Source organism: Eulemur rufifrons, chromosome 9 (assembly GCF_041146395.1).
Source record: "Eulemur rufifrons isolate Redbay chromosome 9, OSU_ERuf_1, whole genome shotgun sequence".
Lineage (NCBI taxonomy): Eukaryota > Metazoa > Chordata > Mammalia > Primates > Lemuridae > Eulemur > Eulemur rufifrons.
Genome location: NC_090991.1, coordinates 46,036,521 through 46,056,680, shown reverse-complemented (window position 1 = coordinate 46,056,680; position 20,160 = coordinate 46,036,521). Strand labels below are relative to the sequence as shown.

At 53.0% G+C, this 20,160-nt stretch overlaps 1 protein-coding gene across 1 annotated transcript in view; it reads left to right on the top strand.

Annotated features, from left to right (window-relative positions):
* RGS9 (regulator of G protein signaling 9) overlaps window positions 1-18,037 on the top strand; it is a 61,957-nt gene extending 43,920 nt beyond the window's left edge. The window contains exons 14-19 of the mRNA XM_069481646.1: window positions 2,640-2,727; window positions 4,641-4,779; window positions 6,477-6,562; window positions 8,806-8,923; window positions 15,781-16,265; window positions 17,627-18,037. Coding sequence (XP_069337747.1) covers window positions 2,640-2,727; window positions 4,641-4,779; window positions 6,477-6,562; window positions 8,806-8,923; window positions 15,781-16,265; window positions 17,627-17,777 — 1,067 coding nt within the window. The 3' untranslated portion in view covers window positions 17,778-18,037. The remainder of the gene's footprint in view (window positions 1-2,639; window positions 2,728-4,640; window positions 4,780-6,476; window positions 6,563-8,805; window positions 8,924-15,780; window positions 16,266-17,626) is intronic.
* The last annotated feature ends 2,123 nt before the right edge of the window (window positions 18,038-20,160 follow it).

The following is a 20,160-nucleotide window of genomic DNA, read 5'->3' as shown; positions in this document are numbered from 1 at the left end:
AAAACCCAGAAAAGATGGATGGAGAAGGGGCATGCTGGCGAATACGTGGTTATGGTGCCATCTAGTGGCAAAATTACAAACGACACCCTAAGTTTATCTCGCATGCTTGCCTTAAAAGCCAGAAACAGGTGAGAGTATTTACCTGCATTATTTAAACCGTAGTGTTGCCAATCTCCTCATGAGATTCCTGACTCTGGGTCAGGAATAAGTCTGGGTATGAACAGGGCAGAAGACTCATCAGGTTAATCATTTGATTTTGTTTAAAAAAATTTACATTGAAATGTGATTCACCTACCATGAAATTCAACCTTTTAAAGTGTACAATTCAGTGGTTTTTAGTACATACACTAAATTGCGCAATCGTAACCACTATCTAATTCAGAACATTTTCACCACCCCAAAAAGAAACCCATTGCCGGTTAGAAGTCATCCCCTTTCCCTCCCTCTCCCCCACCTCCTCCCCACTGCTCCCCTGCCTCCCTCCCCGGCCCTGAGCAACCACAAATCTACTTTCCATGCTTGTGGGTTTGGTTATTCTAGACATTTCATATAAATGGAATCATATAATATGTGACCTTTTGTCATCTTTCACTTAGCATCATGTTTCTGCGTTGTAGCCTGTAACAACGCTTCATTCCTTTTTATGGCCACATAATAATTCATTGTATGGATATACCACATTCTGTTTATCTGTTCCTTATCAGTGAACATTTGGGTGGTTCCCAACTTTTGGCTATTGTGAATAATTGCTTATTTAATACCTTAAGCAATAAACTGCCTCCTGCTATGGGCAAGGTGGTCTATATTGCATTCGCTGTCAGCTCAGTTGCCTGTCGGTTCAGCACAATGCTGGCCTATGACCCCCGTTCAAGGAGCATCCTCAAGTTCATGCTGAAGAGGAAGGACCTCTGCAGAGTTATGTGACAAATGTCAACTAGTTTAGAATTGTACAGCCTTTTCAAATCTGAAACAGCTTTCAAAAAAAAGCAAACAAACGACAGTTGACCCTTGAACAACATGGGGTTTGTACCGCATGGGTCCACTCATATGCAGATTTTTTTTTGATAAATATATTGGAAAATTTGGGGGGATTTACCACAGTTTGGAAAAACTTGCGGACAAACTGCATAGCCTAGAAATATTTAAAAAATTAGGAAAAAAATGCATGTATGTCATGAATACATAAAATAAATGTATTAATAGATACTGGTCTATTTATATGTTAATTGCCTGTTGATGTTATTGGCAAGGCTTCCAGTCAACAGTAGGCTATTGGTAGTTTAGTTTTTGGGGAGTTAAAAGTTAGTAATATGTGCCTGGGTGCCGTGGCTCATGCCTATAATCTCAGCACTTTGGGAGGGTGAGGTGGGAGGTCAAGAGTTTGAGACCAGCCTGGGCAACATAGCAAGACCCCATCTCTAAAAAAATTTTAAGAAATTAGCCAGGCATGGTGGCAAGTGCCTACAGTCCTTGCTATTGGGGAGATTGAGGCAGGAGGATCACTTGAGCCCAGGAATTCAAGGCTGCAGTGAGCTGTTATTGGGCCACTGCACTCCAGCCTGGGCAACAGAGCGAGACCCTGTCTCAAAAAATCAAAACAAAACAAGAAAACCCAAAACACAATGTTATATGTGAATTTTCGACTGCATGGGAGTCAGTGCTCCAAAGCCACACATTGTTCAAGGGTCAACTGTACTATGACAGGAGAGGAAGTGTTCTCTTGACCATTTCCCCACACAGGGGCACTCCACGATTTACATACACACACACACACACACACACACACACAACGCACACAGGCTCTTGCTCTCCCATTGGTGTGATCATCTTCATTTTCCTAGGCACAGATTGCCCACCCCAGGATCGCTGTATTCACAATGCTAGTGGGTGCTGTGGAGAAGGGTTAGAGAACTTCAGGTTGGAAGGAGGCGAAGGGAGCTGGCTTTCCTTCTGGGCCAGAGGACTGGACTCCCTCTAGCTTAGGGGATGCTCAGTGAAGTCCCCCTCATGGCCAGGCCTTCCCTGAGGGTCCCATCCTTCAGGATTGCTGCTCAAGCGGCCATTCTGTAAGGACCTTTGGGCTGGAGTATGCCTCGTGAGGGGCTGTAAGAGAAGGGGTCTCTACATAGCCACACAAAGCAGGCAGAACCCACCCACAGTCATCAAACAGCAAAAGCAAACAGAAAACCCGCAGTGTAGCAACACTGTGGGCGAGCCCAGGCGAACCTGTTCAGGCAGTATTTGCTGCAGCCAAATTCTAGGACAAAAGCATGTGACAGCCTCAGGAGGGTTAGTGCGGGCTCTGACCTCACTGCGGGGGGAGGACGGCAGCCGCAGTGAGGATTCTGTGCTGCAGACTCGGGGGTGCCCGTCTAGTTTATTTCAGAGACCACATGTGGAGCAGGTACTAGGTTCCCGATACCCTCCAGGCCCCAGAAGTGAGATGTGGCTCCTTCCCCGCAGGAGTGTTTTGTCTGGTGTCACAGTGTGCCATGGCTTGTTTTGCAGAAGGAAAGACATTCACTGAGCCAGGGAACCGAATCTATCCCAGTTGACCCATTTCTCTTATTTCTTCTTTTCTTCTCTCAACCTGTTTCCTGTCTGGCTCTCGCCCACGTGGACCCTGCCTCCCGGTGCAGGGGAGAACCTGGGATTCTGGGAAGCCTGTGAGGACCTGAAGTACGGAGATCAGTCCAAGGTCAAAGAGAAAGCCGAGGAGATTTACAAGTGAGGACTGGCCAGAGGGTTGGGCAAGGCTCCCCCTGGGCTTCCTGCTGACACCCTGTTGCCTTGGAGTCAGAGACAAGATGGGAGTGGCCACAGCTGGTGTGGCGGTCACTGACCTGCCGTGCTGTGAACACCTCCCTGCCGCCGCTTTGGGAGGTCTGGGGCTCCTCTCGTTCGTTTGATGTGGTTCCCCTGCTCCTATGCGAACGTGGCTAGGGGCTGAAAAAGCGTAAACCCCAAATTACCGTGCAAAATGCTTTGCCTTTGACTAACCCCTGAGGTCTCCCGAGAGAGGGGTGTGTGTGTATGAGAGAGAGAAGAGGTGAGACGGGGAATGTTCTTCCCCAAGCTGCCCAAGAGATTCGAGGACCATGCAGGGAAGGGAGGTCCCCCCATGTGTCTGGGACAGTCAGCCCAGCTTGGGGCACAAATATATCCCTCTCCAGGCCTTGCCTCCAAATTGCTCAGGAGCCAAGGGTTCCTTTTAAAGGGGTCAGTCCTGCTTTTAATGGCCAGGTGGAAGGATAGGGAGGCATGTGTGATGGGGCCACTGAAGTTGCTGAGAGTCACACTCCCACACCCCCAATGCTCCTGCCCCCTCCATCCTGGTGGGCGCTGCTGTCCTGCCATGCACCCATCTCTGCAGTTCCTCCTGTCGGCACTGGCCACGGTGGACAGTGGCCTTGGGCCCTGAGGACCCAGCATTCCTAGTTCAGACTCATGCATAGCTGTGGTTCTCCAAGCCCAGGCACCACTGTGGGCTGAAACCAGCCCTTTGCGGCCACCAGGCTGTGCAGGAAGCCTTGGACAGCAGGTCGGGCAGCTCCGCCTCTCTGAGGACTTGGCCTTTGGGACCGCTGATGTCCTTCCTTCAAGTGGACTCAGGTTGGGCCACCCCAATTTCCAGAGAGGCACCAAGAACATAGAAGGGAAGATCTTGAAGTCTCACTTCTCACATTTACGCTCTTGCAACTTCACCCATCTCCTCCCATAGGCAGGGGCTCGCACACCCCGAGAAATGGGGTGGGGTGAGGTGGGGATGGGAGGTCTGTAGGGCCAGGAAGGTCCCATGATGTCCTTCCCCAGGATAGCAGGCTCCTGACTGCCTCGCACACGAAGACACATGCGTGACTCCTAATTCCAGAAATCCGCTGCAAGGGAGCTTGCGGCCTCTACCACTATATCGGCTTCCTTCCTCCCCAGTTATGTAAATCCTAGTTTGAATTCCAAAATTTTAATGTACATCTTAGAAGGGTGGGAAAATACCCGTGTGAGTGTTTCTAACCCCACAACGACTCAGGGAAGTATTAGGAGAGGTCTGCACGCCCCAAATCCCAGACAGAGCCACAGGACTCACAAAGTGTGGCCACGTTTGGTTTCACTGGGGCCACTGGTCTGGCTGCCCAGGGGTCCAGCCTCTGGATGCTGGGATTTTATGGGCTGCCTCCCAACTCAGCATTTGAGATTGGGCCGAGGGAGAGCAGAGGGCCCCAGAACACCTGGTTGGAGGTGCCTTCATCTGGTTCCAGGTTGGCCCTGGGATCCTGGTGAGTAAGGAGGCAGAAGGTGTGAAGTTGGAGGTTGGATTCTTCACCCTCATGGTCAGGCCTAACCCAGCCTGGACTTGCCAGCCCCCTCCCCCTTTTTGCTCTCTCTCCTGGAGGTTGGGAACATCACAGTGAAATATTCATGTTCCCAATACTACACGGCTGCTTTCTTGCTTCTGGGAAAAGTTGCTTAACAACCTCTTCAAAAGCTCAACCTCTTTAGTGTCTCCTAATAAAAAGGACCACCCTCAGCCTGGGTAACCTGGTCGCGTCCCTCCCTCCCAAGCACCCCTGAGCATTTCACTGATGGACTTGGTTCAGCTCCTTTCGCTAACATTCCCGGCCCCCCCCCCACCCCCGCCCCAGGCTGTTCCTGGCCCCAGGGGCGAGGCGCTGGATCAACATAGACGGCAAAACCATGGACATCACGGTGAAGGGGCTGCGGCACCCCCACCGCTACGTGCTGGACGCGGCGCAGACCCACATCTACATGCTCATGAAGAAGGTAGGGGGGTCTGTGCTGGGGATACAGGGGCCAGGGGGCCCTCCCCTCCGCACCTGGAAAGTTCCTTAGATGTGGGACCAAGGGAGATGACACGTGGATGGCACCTTGCCAGTGGTGGGATGCGGAATTGTCAGCCGTCTCTTCCACCTTCCACCCCTCTTGAACCCCTTCCCGCGCTGGCCGGGGAGGACTCCCGCAGAAGCCGTGTGCGTTCGTGGGGCCTCACGCGGCGGCAGCAGCACAGCTGGTAGTGATGACGTTAGCAGCGACAGCGTGATCGCGATAGCCATCGTCAGGCGAGGGCTTAGGAGGCGCGAGTGCCGGGCAGAGCACGGAGCTGTGTGCTGGAAGCCACCAGTAGGCGTCGCGACTGCAGGATGCAGTGGCCCCCCAAGGCCTCGCCAGAGGTGGGCTGGGATTCCCATTCGGGTCTGAGTCCCAGGCCCGAGCGCTTAGCCCTATTGTGGAGCAGCGGCAGTTCTCACGGCCTTGGCCAGATAGTGCATACAGGGGTGTAGTGTCTAAAAGAGACAAATTAGGTGTGATCGTCGTCAAACCCTGTGAGAATGCAGATAGCCTTCTGGGTTAGTAACCGCATGTGAACACGGTGGGAATTTTCAGGAATGAAAAAATACATAAATAAAGGGAACCTGCGGGAAAATCAGTCACGTTCATAAGAAATTAGTATTTGAGGCTCAGAGTTAGCCTTAGGGAAGTTGTCCAGTCTGGGGTCTTCTTTGGGGCCACCCCTGACAAGACTCTCTGTGGGGGCTTCAACTGCACATTGCGGCAGTTACGTCTCCAACGGCAAAGCGTCCCTATAAACAAACCCACCCGTACGATGTGGGTTTGCGTGGTCAGTGTTAGCTTCCCTGATTTACATTTCTTCTATTTAGCCTTTTAGTGCATTATAAAAATATTTTTACTTTACCTTGAAAACATGTAATAATTCGGAATTTTCACCAAGCCAGATTAGCCATTTTTTACCATTTCGTTTTTTTATTTTTTATCAGTGGGGTTGGTTTCTCCATATTTTTGCTAGTATAAGATTCACAGCAGGGTTTCTTTAATAATATCCCTACTTAATATGTTCTTAAATGTTTTGATTCTCAAAAATGTAGTTTTCACAGGGCCTTTTAGGGGATGCCCAGGGAGGCCAGCCACTGGCCAGGACGGGACAGAGTCGTAGGTAACTCGAAAATGACATATGTGCTTAGTGGACTCGACGTCACCATAGCCGCGTCCTGTGGCCATAAACGCAGCATGACCCAGTGGCTCCGTGATTCCTATTCCCAGACTCTGTCCTGGTTCTCATAACTTTTATTGTTACCACTTTGTCTTGAGAATAGTGCCATTTCAATAAATTAAAAAAATATATTCTCAATCCTTGGGTTGTTGCGGTGGGCGTGGTCCCGTGTTTGTTGCGACTAGACTTTTCAGCCGGCTTGGCTTGGAGCGGGCGGAGGGGTTGCATTTCTTACAAGTTCCTGGGTGAAATTGGCACTGCTGGCCCGGGAACCACACTTGCAAACCCTGCTCTCAGCACCTACCCAAACAAACACCTTTTGCACAAGGAGACAAATTCTCTTACAGTTTTCATTTTGCTGCCGAGGGAGGGCTTGAAAATGGGGCAAGCATATTTGTTTGACTTGGCAGTGTCTCTCTCATAATTACTGTTTTTCTCTTCCTCCCTCCAGGATTCTTACGCTCGCTATTTAAAATCTCCCATCTATAAGGAAATGCTGGCCAAAGCTATTGAACCTCAGGAAACCACCAAGAGAAGGCACGTGGAGTTGTCTGTAATTGCTGGCCGACCGCTGTTTCGTTTACAGAGGAGTGAGGGTCTCTTGCAGCCAAACGGCTCTTATTGAGATATTTGCTTGATGAAAATATTGGGGACTGGGGAGTACTGCTTAGGGGACAAGTGCCTCCTCTGCTTCAGCATGCTGTGACATCGCTCTAGCAAGACTTGCTTAGTAATTCCCGCCAGTGAGTTTGTTTCCCTTAACGCTGGTTTGAAACAGTTTTGATCATCAGATCAATAATTACCCTTATCACAAATGGAAGCATCTCACTGGTTTTTTTATTAACATGGCTGTACTTCTCCACCCTCAAACTGATGTATGGGAGTGAATTTAGCTACACCCTCATATTTAAATCGTTCCAAGTCTTTAGAGAGAATAGCATATGGCACCCCAAGAGAAAATGCTAGATGGCGAGGAAGCCAACGGTGACATCCTGAGTATTCTTTTTGCCCCCAGGGGACTGCCTTTTGGAAGTCCACTAACTCGTTCATTCTCACTCTCCTCATTTGAGATGTGGACCGTCTCTTCTTGTAGAGCTACTGGGACAGTGGAGGAAATAATGTTCTGAGGGGCAGATTGAACTCTTTTTTGGGGGGAAAAAAGTACTCTACAGGGATTGAAGATTCGAAAGAGTAACCAAATGACAGCTTGAACAAAGTCGTGGGACTCTGGCAGAGGTTTCCCCACCGGCCCGTGGTCAGTCAATGTTCCCGTTCAGCCCCCGCTGGGCTTTTCTCCAATGTCTTCAGTCAATGCAAAAGGCGGGTGGCTGGACCAGAGCCTTTATCAAAAGGGCTTAAAAAAACACCCAACTTGGTTTCACTCTTGAGGATAATGACCCTGTTATGAAAAGGAGAGAAAGGAGGTCTTTGTGGGGCTATTCTTCTAGGTTTACAGAGTGAGGAAGGGAGTTCAGTGTCCCTGGGGACTTAAAAGCTTCTCCTTTGAGCCAGAAGAAAGGGCCGTAATAGTTCCAGAAGTTCTGCCAGAAAGTAACGGGGAAAGCAAGGGGAGTTTTGTACTTCTCTCTCCAGATAGTTTATAATTTGGGGCAGACATGGGAATTCAGCTGGGATCTTTTCTGGGGCACAGCTGGGGCCGTGAGTTCCTGGGGTGGCAGAGACCGCTGGTGGGGTGCTTGGCTTTAGTGTGGGGGGCATTGTAACGTTGTCTTCACTATTGTGAGTGAGAATCATGTGTCAATGCTTTTGTGAAGTGTGAAGCTTGGCCTGTATCCACGCAGGGATTGCAGCGGGTGTGTGAACAAATGTGAGTTTGTTCCATGACTTGCAGGTATAAGACAACGTATTAAAACATAATTTTCCCCAGGACAAGTTAAACCCAGCTCCAAGCCTTCCGCTTGGCAGAGCTAGTGAGAGATCCAGTGTGAGGCTTTACTTCTTGGAAGGGGAGCCCTCCTCCTCCCTGGGATAGACACAAGAGTTCTAGGCACTTATGTAGTCCAGAAATGTGGAGTCGGTCCTAGGTCTTTGGTCTAACTGCTGCTGAAATGCATGTTTTCCAAGCCTGTGTGGGGCCTCCAAGGCAGGTGTCTCAGCTGCTCACCACCCGCTGCAGCCCTCAGACACCGAGAGCTTTGTCCTGGCTCCTAAGGCCATGCTAGAGAGAGTTGGTCCCAGGAATCCATGTCTGGCTTCTGAAGAAGGTTCTGACATGTGCCAAAGATACCGTGCATGAGCAGGGTACCAGCCCACCGCTCCCTTCGGGCCCTTCCCTCTTTCTCTGTCCACTGAGGCCTGGCCCTCTTGGACAGTCCGGCTCCTTCCTTCCCTCCCAGAGTCTTAGCTTTTTAAAAACAAATACTCCAGCTCTCTCCTGAGGCTGGAGCCTTGGGCGTCCAGCACCCAAGCCCTCCCAGCCCCCTTCTCTCATGAAGATCTTACAGGAAGTTAAGATAACAAGTTCGTTTCTAAACATCATGGAAGGTTTGTCTGTAATCTTCGCCATCCAAAGAACCTTCCTTGAGCCCAACCTAAAACCTGGTGGCAGTTGGTGCTCACTGTGGTCTCATCCTCCCCGGAGGGAGGATGGAGCCAAGGCTGGTCATGGCCCTGAGGACCCCACCTGAGTTTCACTGGGAAAAGGAGGGAACAAATCCAGATTCTGGCCTCCCAGCCCCCACTCCCACCAGGTGTGACAGTGTCATCGTTGGGCAAGCAGTGTCATTTTCCACCAACCACCTATCTGTCCTTCTTTCCAGCGCCAGCCTCCCGTTTATGCGGCGTCACCTGCGCTCCAGCCCGAGCCCCGTCATCCTGAGGCAGCTGGAGGAAGAGGCCAAGGCTCGAGAAGCCGCCAACACGGTGGACATCACCCAGGTCATGAGCAAGCTGGACCGTAGGAGCCAACTCAGGAAGGAGCCGCCTCCTAAATAAATCTGTGGTTCCTGGGGGTGGGGGCATGCACTTGGGAGGGGCAAAGAGAGGCAGGGCCAGAGTCTAGAAGATTCCATTCCCCATGCATGGCGCAGTAGGGTCATCAGGTCCATCCTGTCGTCCTCTAACTTCCTTCGTGGCGGACTTGCTGATGCCACAGCAGCTAGAGCTTGTTCCCGGCTCAGCAGGGGACGGGGGCGGCCATGGTGGCGGGTGGGGGGCGCCCGACTCAGTGGCTGCGTGCCTGCCTGTCTTGCCTGAGCGAGTGCTTGCGGTGAGAACCACAGGGAAAACAGGCTGCTTCGTGTACCACTCTTTGCTTTGGAAAACTAAAGAGAAGGCCTCTCCCCACCCCCAAGGCGTAGTTTTTCTAGGAGCATTTGTTTAAAATAGCTTTATGAAGCTCCTCATCCTGTCTGTGCAGTTTAGACTCTCGCTTCTAGAGCAGTCTGAGATCCCCCCAGGGGACGGGTTGCAGGGCTCCCCTAGAGAAGCACTTGCCCTGAGCCCCTCTGTCGCACCTGCCTGGAAGGGCCCCGCTACGACATCTGTCCTGGTGAGTCTGTTCTTCGTCACGGTGACCTGAGCGCTGGTGGGCTCTCTTCTTCCCGTCTTCCCAGCCCCTTGTACGTGCTGGGGAAATAAGTAGCTGTAGCAATGGAAGACTTAGGCCTCCAGGGCAGTCAGGCCAGATAGCCGCTGAGGAGCATCTTTTTGGCTACGGAACAAAGGCGCTGATGTGTCTTCATTCATGGGAAGAAGGGTGGTAGATGTCTGTGGCATTAAAGCTGAGTCAGGATCAAAGATAATACTCCCTGGGGTGTTTTCGAGGTGTTGGTGCTTCTCTCCTCGGTAGGTGTAGACTAGGCCAGCCCTGTGGGCAGGGGTAGAGAGAGAGCACAGTTCGAACCCTGACCTTGGGAGGTCTAGAAGGTCATCCTTGAAGTTAGGCTTGCTCCCTACACCTGTGTAAGAATGCAAGAGAGGTAAGACCAGAGGTGAGCGAGAGACCAGCTCTGCCAAGCAGGAATATTCACTCGCTCAGCACGTTTATTGGGCACCTGCTGTGTGCAAGGCATGGGTGAATAAGTCACTCATGGAGCTTATAGTCTAGGATTGATATGAAGTAACTAAGCAAATTCTCAGGTAGCTGTTGCTGGGTAACAACCAGCCACAAAACTAGAGTGGCATAAAGAAGCATCTATTGTTGATGCATATGGGGGTCATCCGTGTGGCTCCGTGGATCGTGGCTGGGCTCACTCACGTGTCTGGGGGTCGATCTGCGGCAGCCCATGTGTGGGATGAGTCTTTTCTCCTTCACGTCTCTCCTGTCTGCAACGGGAGAGCTGGGCGTGGTGCCACAGTGGGGGCTGAATTTCAGGGGAGCCAGTGGGAACACACAAGGCTTCACACAGACTCTTCCACTTCATCTTATTGGCCGAAGCAAGTCATCCAGACAGCCCAGATTCCAGGGGTGGGTAAATAGACTCTATCTCTAGTGAAAGAAGTTTCAAAGTCTCAAGGCAAAAGGCACGGACACAGGGACAGCTAAAGCATCCGGTCCATCGTTGCAGTTCACAACACAAATACAAGATAAAACCCGTTGAGCGGATGATGAAGGAAATGGACATGGTTCTGTAATGGGGAAGTGGGATTTGTGTGTAGGGTGCACCTCTCCAAGGCGGTGACAGAGAAGCAGAAGGTGAGAAAGAGGTGGCCGACATTTGGGCCAGGCAGGGAGAGCGTAGTAAGGAGAGGAGAACTCGTGGGCAGTGGCCACGGGACGGGAGGTGGCTCAGAGTGAACTGAAAGGCCAGGGGAATGGGGCCTGGCGGATGAGAGGGAAACAGTACAGGGCGAGTTTGCAGAGTGGGCAGGGGCCGGGTCACTGGACACCTCCCGGCTGTCCGTAAGGAGTTTGTGATCATCGGTTTCTTGTTAGTAAAATGATTCCAACCGAGGAGGCGGGAGCTTACGCTTCCCATTTTCACCAGTCATAGGCTAGTTCATGCTCTGAAAGAGCACCGAGAGATACGCTTTATGCACCTCCCTTTTGAAGAATACTGGAGTCCCCCAACTCCAGAGGGTCCCCCAGGCAGACATTTCAGATAATGAACCTTTGTAAACTAAGTAACATGAGAGGAGGGACCATAGTTATCTCCTTCACTACTTGGAGCCTAATGCTGGAGACCTTGCAGATTCTGCACAAGCATGTGTGACATGAATAGCAGAACAAAGGAATGACAAACAAATGGGTGAATGAATGGAAAGAGCCCTGGATCTGGAGAAAGCGTCCTGGGCCCTGGTCCTGGGTCTAGCACCAGTCGCATGGTCTTGAGCAAGTCCCTTAACCTCTCTGCTTCCTCGTGTGTGAAATGGGGCCAGACCCACACTTCTCAAAGCACACTTTGTGAATCCCAAGAGGGCACCAGTCTGGGGCATCCATTTTACTTGAAGATTTGGAATGGGAGGAAAATTAGGTAATTTTTAAAATTTCACATTAAAATAATTATGAATATATTATGAAGTAGAATGCAAAATGCCCATGAATTTTTTAAGATACAATTTGAGACTTCAAAGACGTTTTGTGCCTGGCGGTGGCAGGTTCAGGCTTTGCCCTCGGACCCCGGGGGAGCCTGTGTCCCCGGCTCTCCTGCCGCTGGGCCTACTCTGGTGGGAATGTCTGAGAAGCACGAATGCAGAGGATAGTTGCTGTCCCTTCTAGTTCCTCCGTACGAGCTGAGGTTCCACACCTGGCAGAATGGAGATGAGGGTGTCGAATACATCATGAATTTTTCAGGGCAAAGACCACATCTTGTTCATCTTTAGCTCAACTACCTGCCACCCCACGTGTCACAGGCTTGCGCTCGCGGCGTCTCTCATCCCGCTGCCCGCTGCGGTGTGCTCTGTGTCAGGCACACACAAGGTCCTCCCTGGGTGTTGCTGGAAACCTGCTCGGTGACAGACACCCGGGTCCCACACGCTAATGAGGGCCCATGCGAATCTCCAATAGCATCAGAAATAGTATTGATTTGGAAAATATTAATGATATATTTAAATCAATATTATGCCATGGATTTAGACACCGTCTGAATTCCTTAATGCCATCCTTTAAACAATTTAACTTACACTAGAATATAAGTTATTCTACAAGGTACCAGGATTTCCTTTATAGAACTCCATTGTCCAGCTTGACTTTTAGAGAAAAGACAGCTTTCGTTGTATTAAATGAAAACGCAAGGGCCAGGGATGAAATGAGTCAAGTACCTAGGACCATGCCTGGCCTATTGTCGGTGCTCAGTAAATGCTAGCTGCTGTTACCGTCACCACCTTCATCATCATCCCCACCTTCATCATCATCCCCACCTTCATCATCATCCCCACCTTCATCATCATGACCATCATCATCATCTTCCTCCTTGCCATCATCAGCATCACCACCACCATCCTCCTCCTCCTCATCGCCATCACTACCGTCATCATAATCACTGTCACCATCACCATCATTGCCATCCTCACCAGCATCCTCACCCTCACTGTCACCGTCAACACATGACCATCCTCACCCTCATGGTCTCAGAACAGGCTTGTGCGTTCTTCCCTCTGACAGCGTTGTCCGATACGGTGGCTCATTATTCTTTATTATTTAAGGCATTTCCCGAGGGGCATTTAAAGGACTGTTGTCGCAGACCATCTTCCTTCTCTGCTCTCCCAGAGTCTCGCGGTGTGGCCCTCCCAGCTCTCCGGGGAACCTTAGGATGTATCTGAGGGGAGGGGGGTGAGGGGTTGGTGTCGTGTCCTCTGTCTGCAGCTCCTAGGGGAGGACTGACCGGCAACAGCGTAGGGGCTGTTCAGTCCTGTGGCCCCGAGTTCCGTGACTGCAGTCAGGGTCAGTTCTGATGGGGACGCTGTCGGGTGGGTGAGCGATAGGAGGGATGGCGTGTTCGCCCGTGCAGATTCTTCCCCATGGGGCCAGCTTGGCTAGTTTGCTTTGGGGGGCAGCGGAGACGGGGAGGGGAGACTGCACACTGCATGCTGCGCCCGGATGTGGCCCTCTGCTCCCCGGAAGTGGGAGTTCAGGTGGCCAAAGTGTCTCCTTCAAATTCTCACCCAGTTTCCGAGGACGGAACACGAGTTACATCTCTGCGCACCATCTGCTTGGCCGTGCATTGACAAGCTGTGGTTGTGTTCTTGTGTTAACGTGCCGGCTCCATTGCCTGCTCTGCCCCACCCCCGGGTTCCCTGGCACAATAAAAAAGCCGCACCGAGCTCTCCTTCACTGTCTGTGTCGTGTCACATTCTTTGCTGCCTGTCCTGCATGCCGCTGCTTTGCTGCCTCGCACCACTGGGAGGTGGGGCACGGGCTGGAGGGGCGGGTGCCTGGTTCCCGGTGGGAGAGGGTGGGAAAGGCTTCCTGCTTAGAGTGTCCGGGCCCGGTGAGGCCAATGGCCATTTGCCCAGAAGAAAGGCCCATCTCAGGCCAGGTAAGTGGCCACCTTCCTCACCTGTCTGTCATTCATCCTGGAAAAGAGAAGATGCCAGGGGAGGGTGGGGCGGGGAGAAGAGGGACAGAGAGAGGCAGGAGGAGGGAGGAGGGCGCGGAACTGGGGCTATGCAGAGAGGCTAGTCCCGTCCTAAGCTGTGTGATCTTGGTCAAGCTGCATCACCTCCATGAGCCTCGGCGTTCTTACCTGTAAAGTGGGATCATCACAGTTTATTACAAATTCTAAGGAAGTGGGATTCAATGTAGTGAACCCAGGGGGCCCCTCTTTGATACCTCTCTATTTTGACAAGGTCTGTTTTTTACTTTTTGTACTTTGGGCCCGTTCTCCAGGACCCCAAGGCCTATCTGAATCCCGTAGGCAGTAGGATGGTGATACGGGTCAGTAGAAAAAACAGGGGCTTTTGGGTCACACAGACCTGGCCTGAGATTCTCATTTAGTCATCGCTTCAGTGTTCCCTTGCTGTGCAAGCAAAGACCACGAACAACAGCCATTTATTCGCTCACAGTCGTGCAAGTGAGGCCTGGCTGGTGTCTCGGTCTGTCCAGGCTGCTATAACAAAATACTGTACTGGGTGGCTGGTGCGGCTGATCTGTCGGCCACCAAGGCACCCAGCTGGCGGTCACTGCGCAGGCTCTGCAGTCAGGGAGCCGGGTTTCAAAGCCTGCCCTGCCATTTCCAGAGGGGCGTCCCTGGGGGAGGGGGTTGGCGTCTCCCAGCATCAGTTTCCCCATCTATAAAATGGGGATGATAACAGTTGCTTCACTGAGGGGCTCTGTGGAGTAAGTGCAATAATCCACGATTGCCGAGTAAAGTGCCCGGCCCAGGGCCTCACCCCTGCTGAGTCCTGGCTGTGAATTAACGTCATTGTTAGTGTCATAACCCAGTGGCCCCAGGTGGCCCGTGGGAGTCTGGGCTGTGGAGCAGGGACTCTGGGCTGCAGTTTCAGAACAGAATCTTGTTTGAAATTCAGGACGTGAATGTTAGAGAATGGAGGCCCCTCCCCCCACATCCCAGCCCGGCCTCTGCAGCCCTCTGCCCTTTCTCTTCCTCAGAAAGCTGTTTGTGGGTGCACCTGCCCTTCCCTCTGCAGGTGATCTGGAAACAGGCCGCCCTCTGTGGGAGCAAGCAGCCTCCTGCTAGTCCTTGGGGCTGCCTCCTTCTGCAGGTGGGAGGGCAGCGCCAGGGCGCAGGGGCAGGAGGAGGCTTCTGAGCAGGACGCCCGTGTGGCTGTGGCAGTTTAAAAGAGGGTTTGTTCTTTACTGCAGTCACTTTGAGTTCCCTCTCGGAGGCGGTGCTGGGCTGACTCTCGCGGAGCCCCCAACCCCTTCTCCCAGGACCAGCACATCCCAGCTCTGTTCACGCTGGGCTTTGACGTGGCACAGGGCCACAGCAGGCCTTCGGGAGGGGACACGGCCCAGGTGTCCCATGGGTTCTGCCAAGGGAAGAGAGATGATAGCAGAGAGCAACCTGCTGAAAATTTCAATTTTAATTGCCTTTTGTCAGCTCAGACAAAGCTCTTTCAGGTTCCTTGGGTTGAAAATGCCCCATCCACCCCTCCTGCCCACGTGCTCTGGGGCTTGGGCCTTGGTGGCCCAGGGAGGTTGAAGTACTTCCCTTTTCTCCGGTGAATAACTCCTCACCCTGTGTTCCCTGCTTCCATCTCACCTGCACGGCCTGGTTTTGTGCTCAGCCTTCCTTCCTGGATACCCCTGCCCGGCCGAGGGGCGGCTGGGGAAGGTGCTGGGCCTCGGCCGCCCCCAAAGGGGTTGTCAGTGCGGACCCCAGTCTGGGCACAGTGGGCCTCAGTCCCGGAGGAGTCAGTGGGGCAGGAGCTGGGACATCTGGCAGCTCCACTGCTCTGCTAACAGTGTTTTAAATGCCTCCAGACCTGAGGTTGGGGACCAAGGATGGGAAGGCATGACGTGGGGTGTGGCAGGTACTAAGCATTGCTCATGTGGGGACAATAGTGGGGGGGTGATCGGGAATTCGGCCTGGCCACGCTGCAGCAAGCCAGACATGGGGGAAGGTCAGTTTGTGCCCTGGGATACAACTGGCTGGCCCCAGCGATGGTGGCCAGGGCTGGGGGAAAGGCAGGTCCCTGGGCAGGAGGTCTCTGTGTGGCTGTGCTGTTGTCACAGGTGGCTTTGGGCACCCTTCCCACCTCTCCAGGGGTAGCCAGGCCAGGCCTGCGTTCTCCCCATCGGAAGGGGGCTGGGTTAGCGCAGGGCAGCCCGGGGTCCCTGCTGAGCAGCCCACACAAGCCACCACTGAGGGCTCTCCTTTCCTTCCCTACAGCCGGGCCAGCACTTGGCTCCCAGCCCGCACCTGGCTGTGTACACCGGGACCTGCGTGCCCCCCTCTCCTACCAGCCCCTTCGCCTCTTCCTGCCGATCCCCCAGGAGGCCCTTCCCGTCGCCAGGTCGCTTCATTCGGCGACCCAGCAGCACCATCTGCCCCTCGCCCATCAGAGTGGCCTTGGAGAGCTCCTCCGGCGTGGAGCAGAAGGGGGAGCCCAGCGGGTCCAGGGCCCCCCATGGGCCCTCTGACCCCGAGGGCAGCGAGAGCTCCGTCGACGGCCCCTGGCCCCGCAGCCGGCCCAGGCCCCCCCCCAAGGCCCGCATGGCTCTGTCCTTCAGCAGGTTTCTGCGACGAGGCTGTTTGGCCTCGCCCGTCTTCGCCAGACTCTCACCCAAGTGCCCCGCAGTGTCCCATGGGAAGGTGCAGCCCCTGGGGGACGTGGGCCAGCAGCTGCCACGGCTGAAATCCAAGAGAGTAGCAAAGTAAGAACCAGGGGGGCGTGCCGTGTGTGCACCGGGCCCCAGTGTCCTGGGTGCTCTGGAGCTGGTGGCTGGGGTGGGGGGCCTGGGGTGGGGGCCGGGTGGGAGGGCATGGAGAGCAGACACCCAGATGGGCCATTCTGATCTCTGGGCCCCCCGAAGGTCTCCAGAAACTCAGTTTGTCCTCCCCTGTCTTCCCTAGAAGAAGGAGAAAGAGCAAGCAACTTTCTTTTCCATCTTTCCCCCTTCTAAGCTCTTTTGCTCACCCTGCCCCATCCCAAGACTATTAGTCTAATAAATCCATTGCACTTGTAAACAGCGGGGAGAATTGGGGGCAGCAGTGAAAGCCGCAGGTGGTAGGATGCCCAGGGCAAGGTCCAGGGGCTCAGCCCCTCCCCCACCTAAGTGCCTTGTCTCCCCTCCCCCCACCCCTCCTGCATCCACCGGCACCATCTCTCAGAGGGGCTGTGGGGATCCTTGTGCCAGCAGTTATGTCTGTGGAAATGAAAGTGCCCAACTTCTGCCTGAGCAGTGGCCCCTCTAAGCTGCATTTGGGGTAGTCCTGCAAGGCTGACCTCCGAGAGCCCCAGTGCCCCGCGGCAGTCCACGGGGTGCAGAGCTGAGGCTCTGAGGAGTGCTTGACAATGCCTGGATCAGTGCCAGGAAGAAAGTTGCAAACAATGCAAGTCAGAGAACCAGCCCCCACCTTACTGGGTTTTGGGGGAGGCGGTTAGGGACACCCCTGCACCAGTCACCACGCTCCTGTGTTTGGCCCTGCCTGGGCTTGGAGAAGGGGGCGCCATGCAGAGTCTTAGGTTGCCGTAGATACCCGAGGAGCGTGGCTTCTGCCTGCAGTGTGCATGGCCACCTGGAGGTTGTCACTCGCACCTGCCTGTGTTGCTGGGGGAGAGGGAGGGCAGGTGACTCTGGGTGCCTTAGGAGAAGGTCAGGATCCAGTGTGAGTGTGTCTATTGGTTTTTCCCACCTGGCCCTACAGAAGGAATGTTCTAGCTCTGTGGCCACTGCTATGCCTCACCCGTGGGCTTTTAAAAGGCTCCCTTCTCAGGGGTCCCCACTTCCTCAGAGGGCAGTTTAAAGGACTGGCATGTCCTACAGGGACATCCTGAATTCATCAAACCCATAAACATTCAAGCCCCTTGCAGACGAAAATAAAGCATCTTCAGAATTATCTTTAATTCAACAGACAAATATGAACCCTCAATAAAAGGGATCCAGAAGCCAATTGCTGCGCACACGGCTTTTGGTAAACGCACCTGGGCACTAATCTTCAGGGACATCAGGATAATCCGGGATCTGTTGTCCCTCCTGCCCCTACATGACTTGCTTTCCTCTTGCCCCTGAAGCTTTTTCCAGATCAAAATGGACGTGCCCACGGAGAGCGGGCTCTGCCTGATGGACTCGGAGGACACGGCGACAGGAGAAGCGGGTGACCGGGCCATAGAGAAGGAGGTCATCTGCCCCTGGGAGAGCCAGGCTGCAGGGAAGGCAGGCTGAGCCAGGGCTGGACCAGGAGGACGCTCCCGGCAGGCGCCGCAGGGTGGGGCCGCAGGACGCGTTTGCTCGGGAGCCAAAGCACGTTAGGACGATGTCTGAGGACTGGATTTTGGCAAAGGATGCTCCAGCTGGCTCCCAGTGGCCGACTCCTTCTCCTCCTGACTTCCCCTCCCTTGGGCAGAAAAAAGGCATGTGGACCAGAAGACTTTCCTTGCTGCCTTAAAACCGATAAAAGGTTAACTTGGAAGAGTTTTCTTGGATTGGAATGTTAGTGTGTGTCTGGTTTTATTAGTTATTTACGAGTGATTATATATGAGTTAAACTCACGTCTCCTTCAGTTCTCTGGAAAAAGGATGTCATCGAGCCACTTCCAAGAGCTCCATCGCTGTCTAAATGGGTTTGTGTGTGAGGCTCCATCAGCTGGGCACCCCAAGGCTGTCCCGGGGTGTGGGGGGAGGGCTGGGAAAGGCACACTCCTAGAAGGTCAGGCGTGTTCATTCAGATTCTCCAAGAAGCAGACACCGAGCTGTGATTTGATGGACCAGAGATTTTTTGGGGAAAACACTTAGGGAAGATAAAGGGCCCGAGCTGGAGAAGATGGGGGTTGGGGGCTCCGGACTGTGCAGGTGCAGGGGTGACCTCTGGGGAAGGAGGAGTGGCCAGGGAGAGTCTCCAATGGCAGCGTGGTTCCAAGAAAGTTTGGCCAGGTTGTTGGGGTGTCCTTAAGCCAAAATCATGGTCGGAGGGGTCCTGCATCTCCTGGGAATGGTCCTGCATTGCACCCCCACTATGCACCGTCACTGCCTGGGAGCCCCGTGGGAAGCCTGGCCATGGCGTGGACACACTGGTGGGTCCTGAGCCGCAGCAGCCAGGCCATCAGCCCACGTGCTCCCTGTAGGAGGGGCTCTGAGCACTCATTTCTACGTCCACCGTACCAGGCCAATAGGCACTTCCAGAGGTTTGCCCCCCACCCCCAACCTCTTCCCTCAGTTCCTCTTCAACAAGTATTTACTGAGTCCTTACTATGTGCCAGGTGCTGTGCTGGGCCCTGGGGATGTAGCTGTGAGTAGGACTCCTTGTTTCATGGAATTCATCTGGAGCAGTGGTTCTAGCAGGTCAATTTTGCCCCCACCCCCATCCCTGAGACATTGGGCAGGGTCTGGAGACATTTTTGGTTGCCAAGACTGGGGCAGCTGGTGGGGGTTGCTATGGCATCTATAGGTAAAGGCCAGGGATGCTGATAAACATCCTGCAATGCATAAACCCCCCCAACAAGATTGTGGGTCCAGAATATCAGTGGGGCCACTGTCTCGAAACCCTGAACCAGAGGCTACAGATTACACCCTTGTCTTTGGTTTCTGCCCAAGCCCTGGAGCACCAACGGGTCCTGCTGGGATGATAATTGGATTGGACAGTGGGTTGAGGTTAAGGGCTATGTGGTGAATGAAACAATTCTTAAAAGTTGCATGGAAGGTCCTCACAGGAGAAAAGAATTAAGCGGTTTGCCAAACCACCCATTATGTTCCTCCCCTTTAACCCCCATCTTCATCAGAATTCAATTAGTAGATTAGAGCCCCTGACTTGCTTTTAACCTCTGACAATTTATCATATTCGGCCCATAAATACTGGGGCTGCTGAATCATCTCTCTGTGCACTTCTAGAAATAAATGATGGGTAGGTTCCTGGCTGAAGCCTGGACTGGCTGATCCCTGCAGGGAAACCACAGACGCTTCAATACGCACAGTGTTGCTCTTTCCACATTCTACGACATCTGCTCCCTCAGGCTCACCAAAGAGTCACTCCTCAAGGGTTGAGGAAACTCTTCTCCCAGAAAGTAAGTGAAGTGGTCTGGGTCTTTCTTAGAAGGTGAATGGGCTGATTAATTTGATGCCTTTATTTGCAAAGCTGCTCTAAAATGAGACTAAAGTTGAAGCAGTCCATACCCTAAGTCTATGACCAGCCAGTGTGTCAAAAAATAAGAAAAATCTCAACCCTAGATGTGGATGCTGGTGTCTATGGGGCTGCACTCCTAAGCCCCCAGGGTCCTAAAGAGAACATGAACCCACATGGTTCCGCAGCCTTAATGACAAGGCTCTAGGATACACAGGTTGGGTTAGGTAAAGTCCAGGCTAAAGTTCAGTAATAAACAGACCTCAAAGGGAAGGAAATGATTCAGACATGAAGGAGTGTCTGTCTCTGTCACATAGTCGCCCAAAGGCAGGAGGGTAGTTTAGGGCATGGGAAGTCCAGGGAAGAGAAGAAATCCAGGGACCAACAGTTTTTCATCTTATTGCTTCACCCAATTCCTAGTCACAGGTCTGATGATTCTATGTCTTGTCTGGACATTAGAATCCACTGGGGGAACTTGAAAGATCCTCATGTC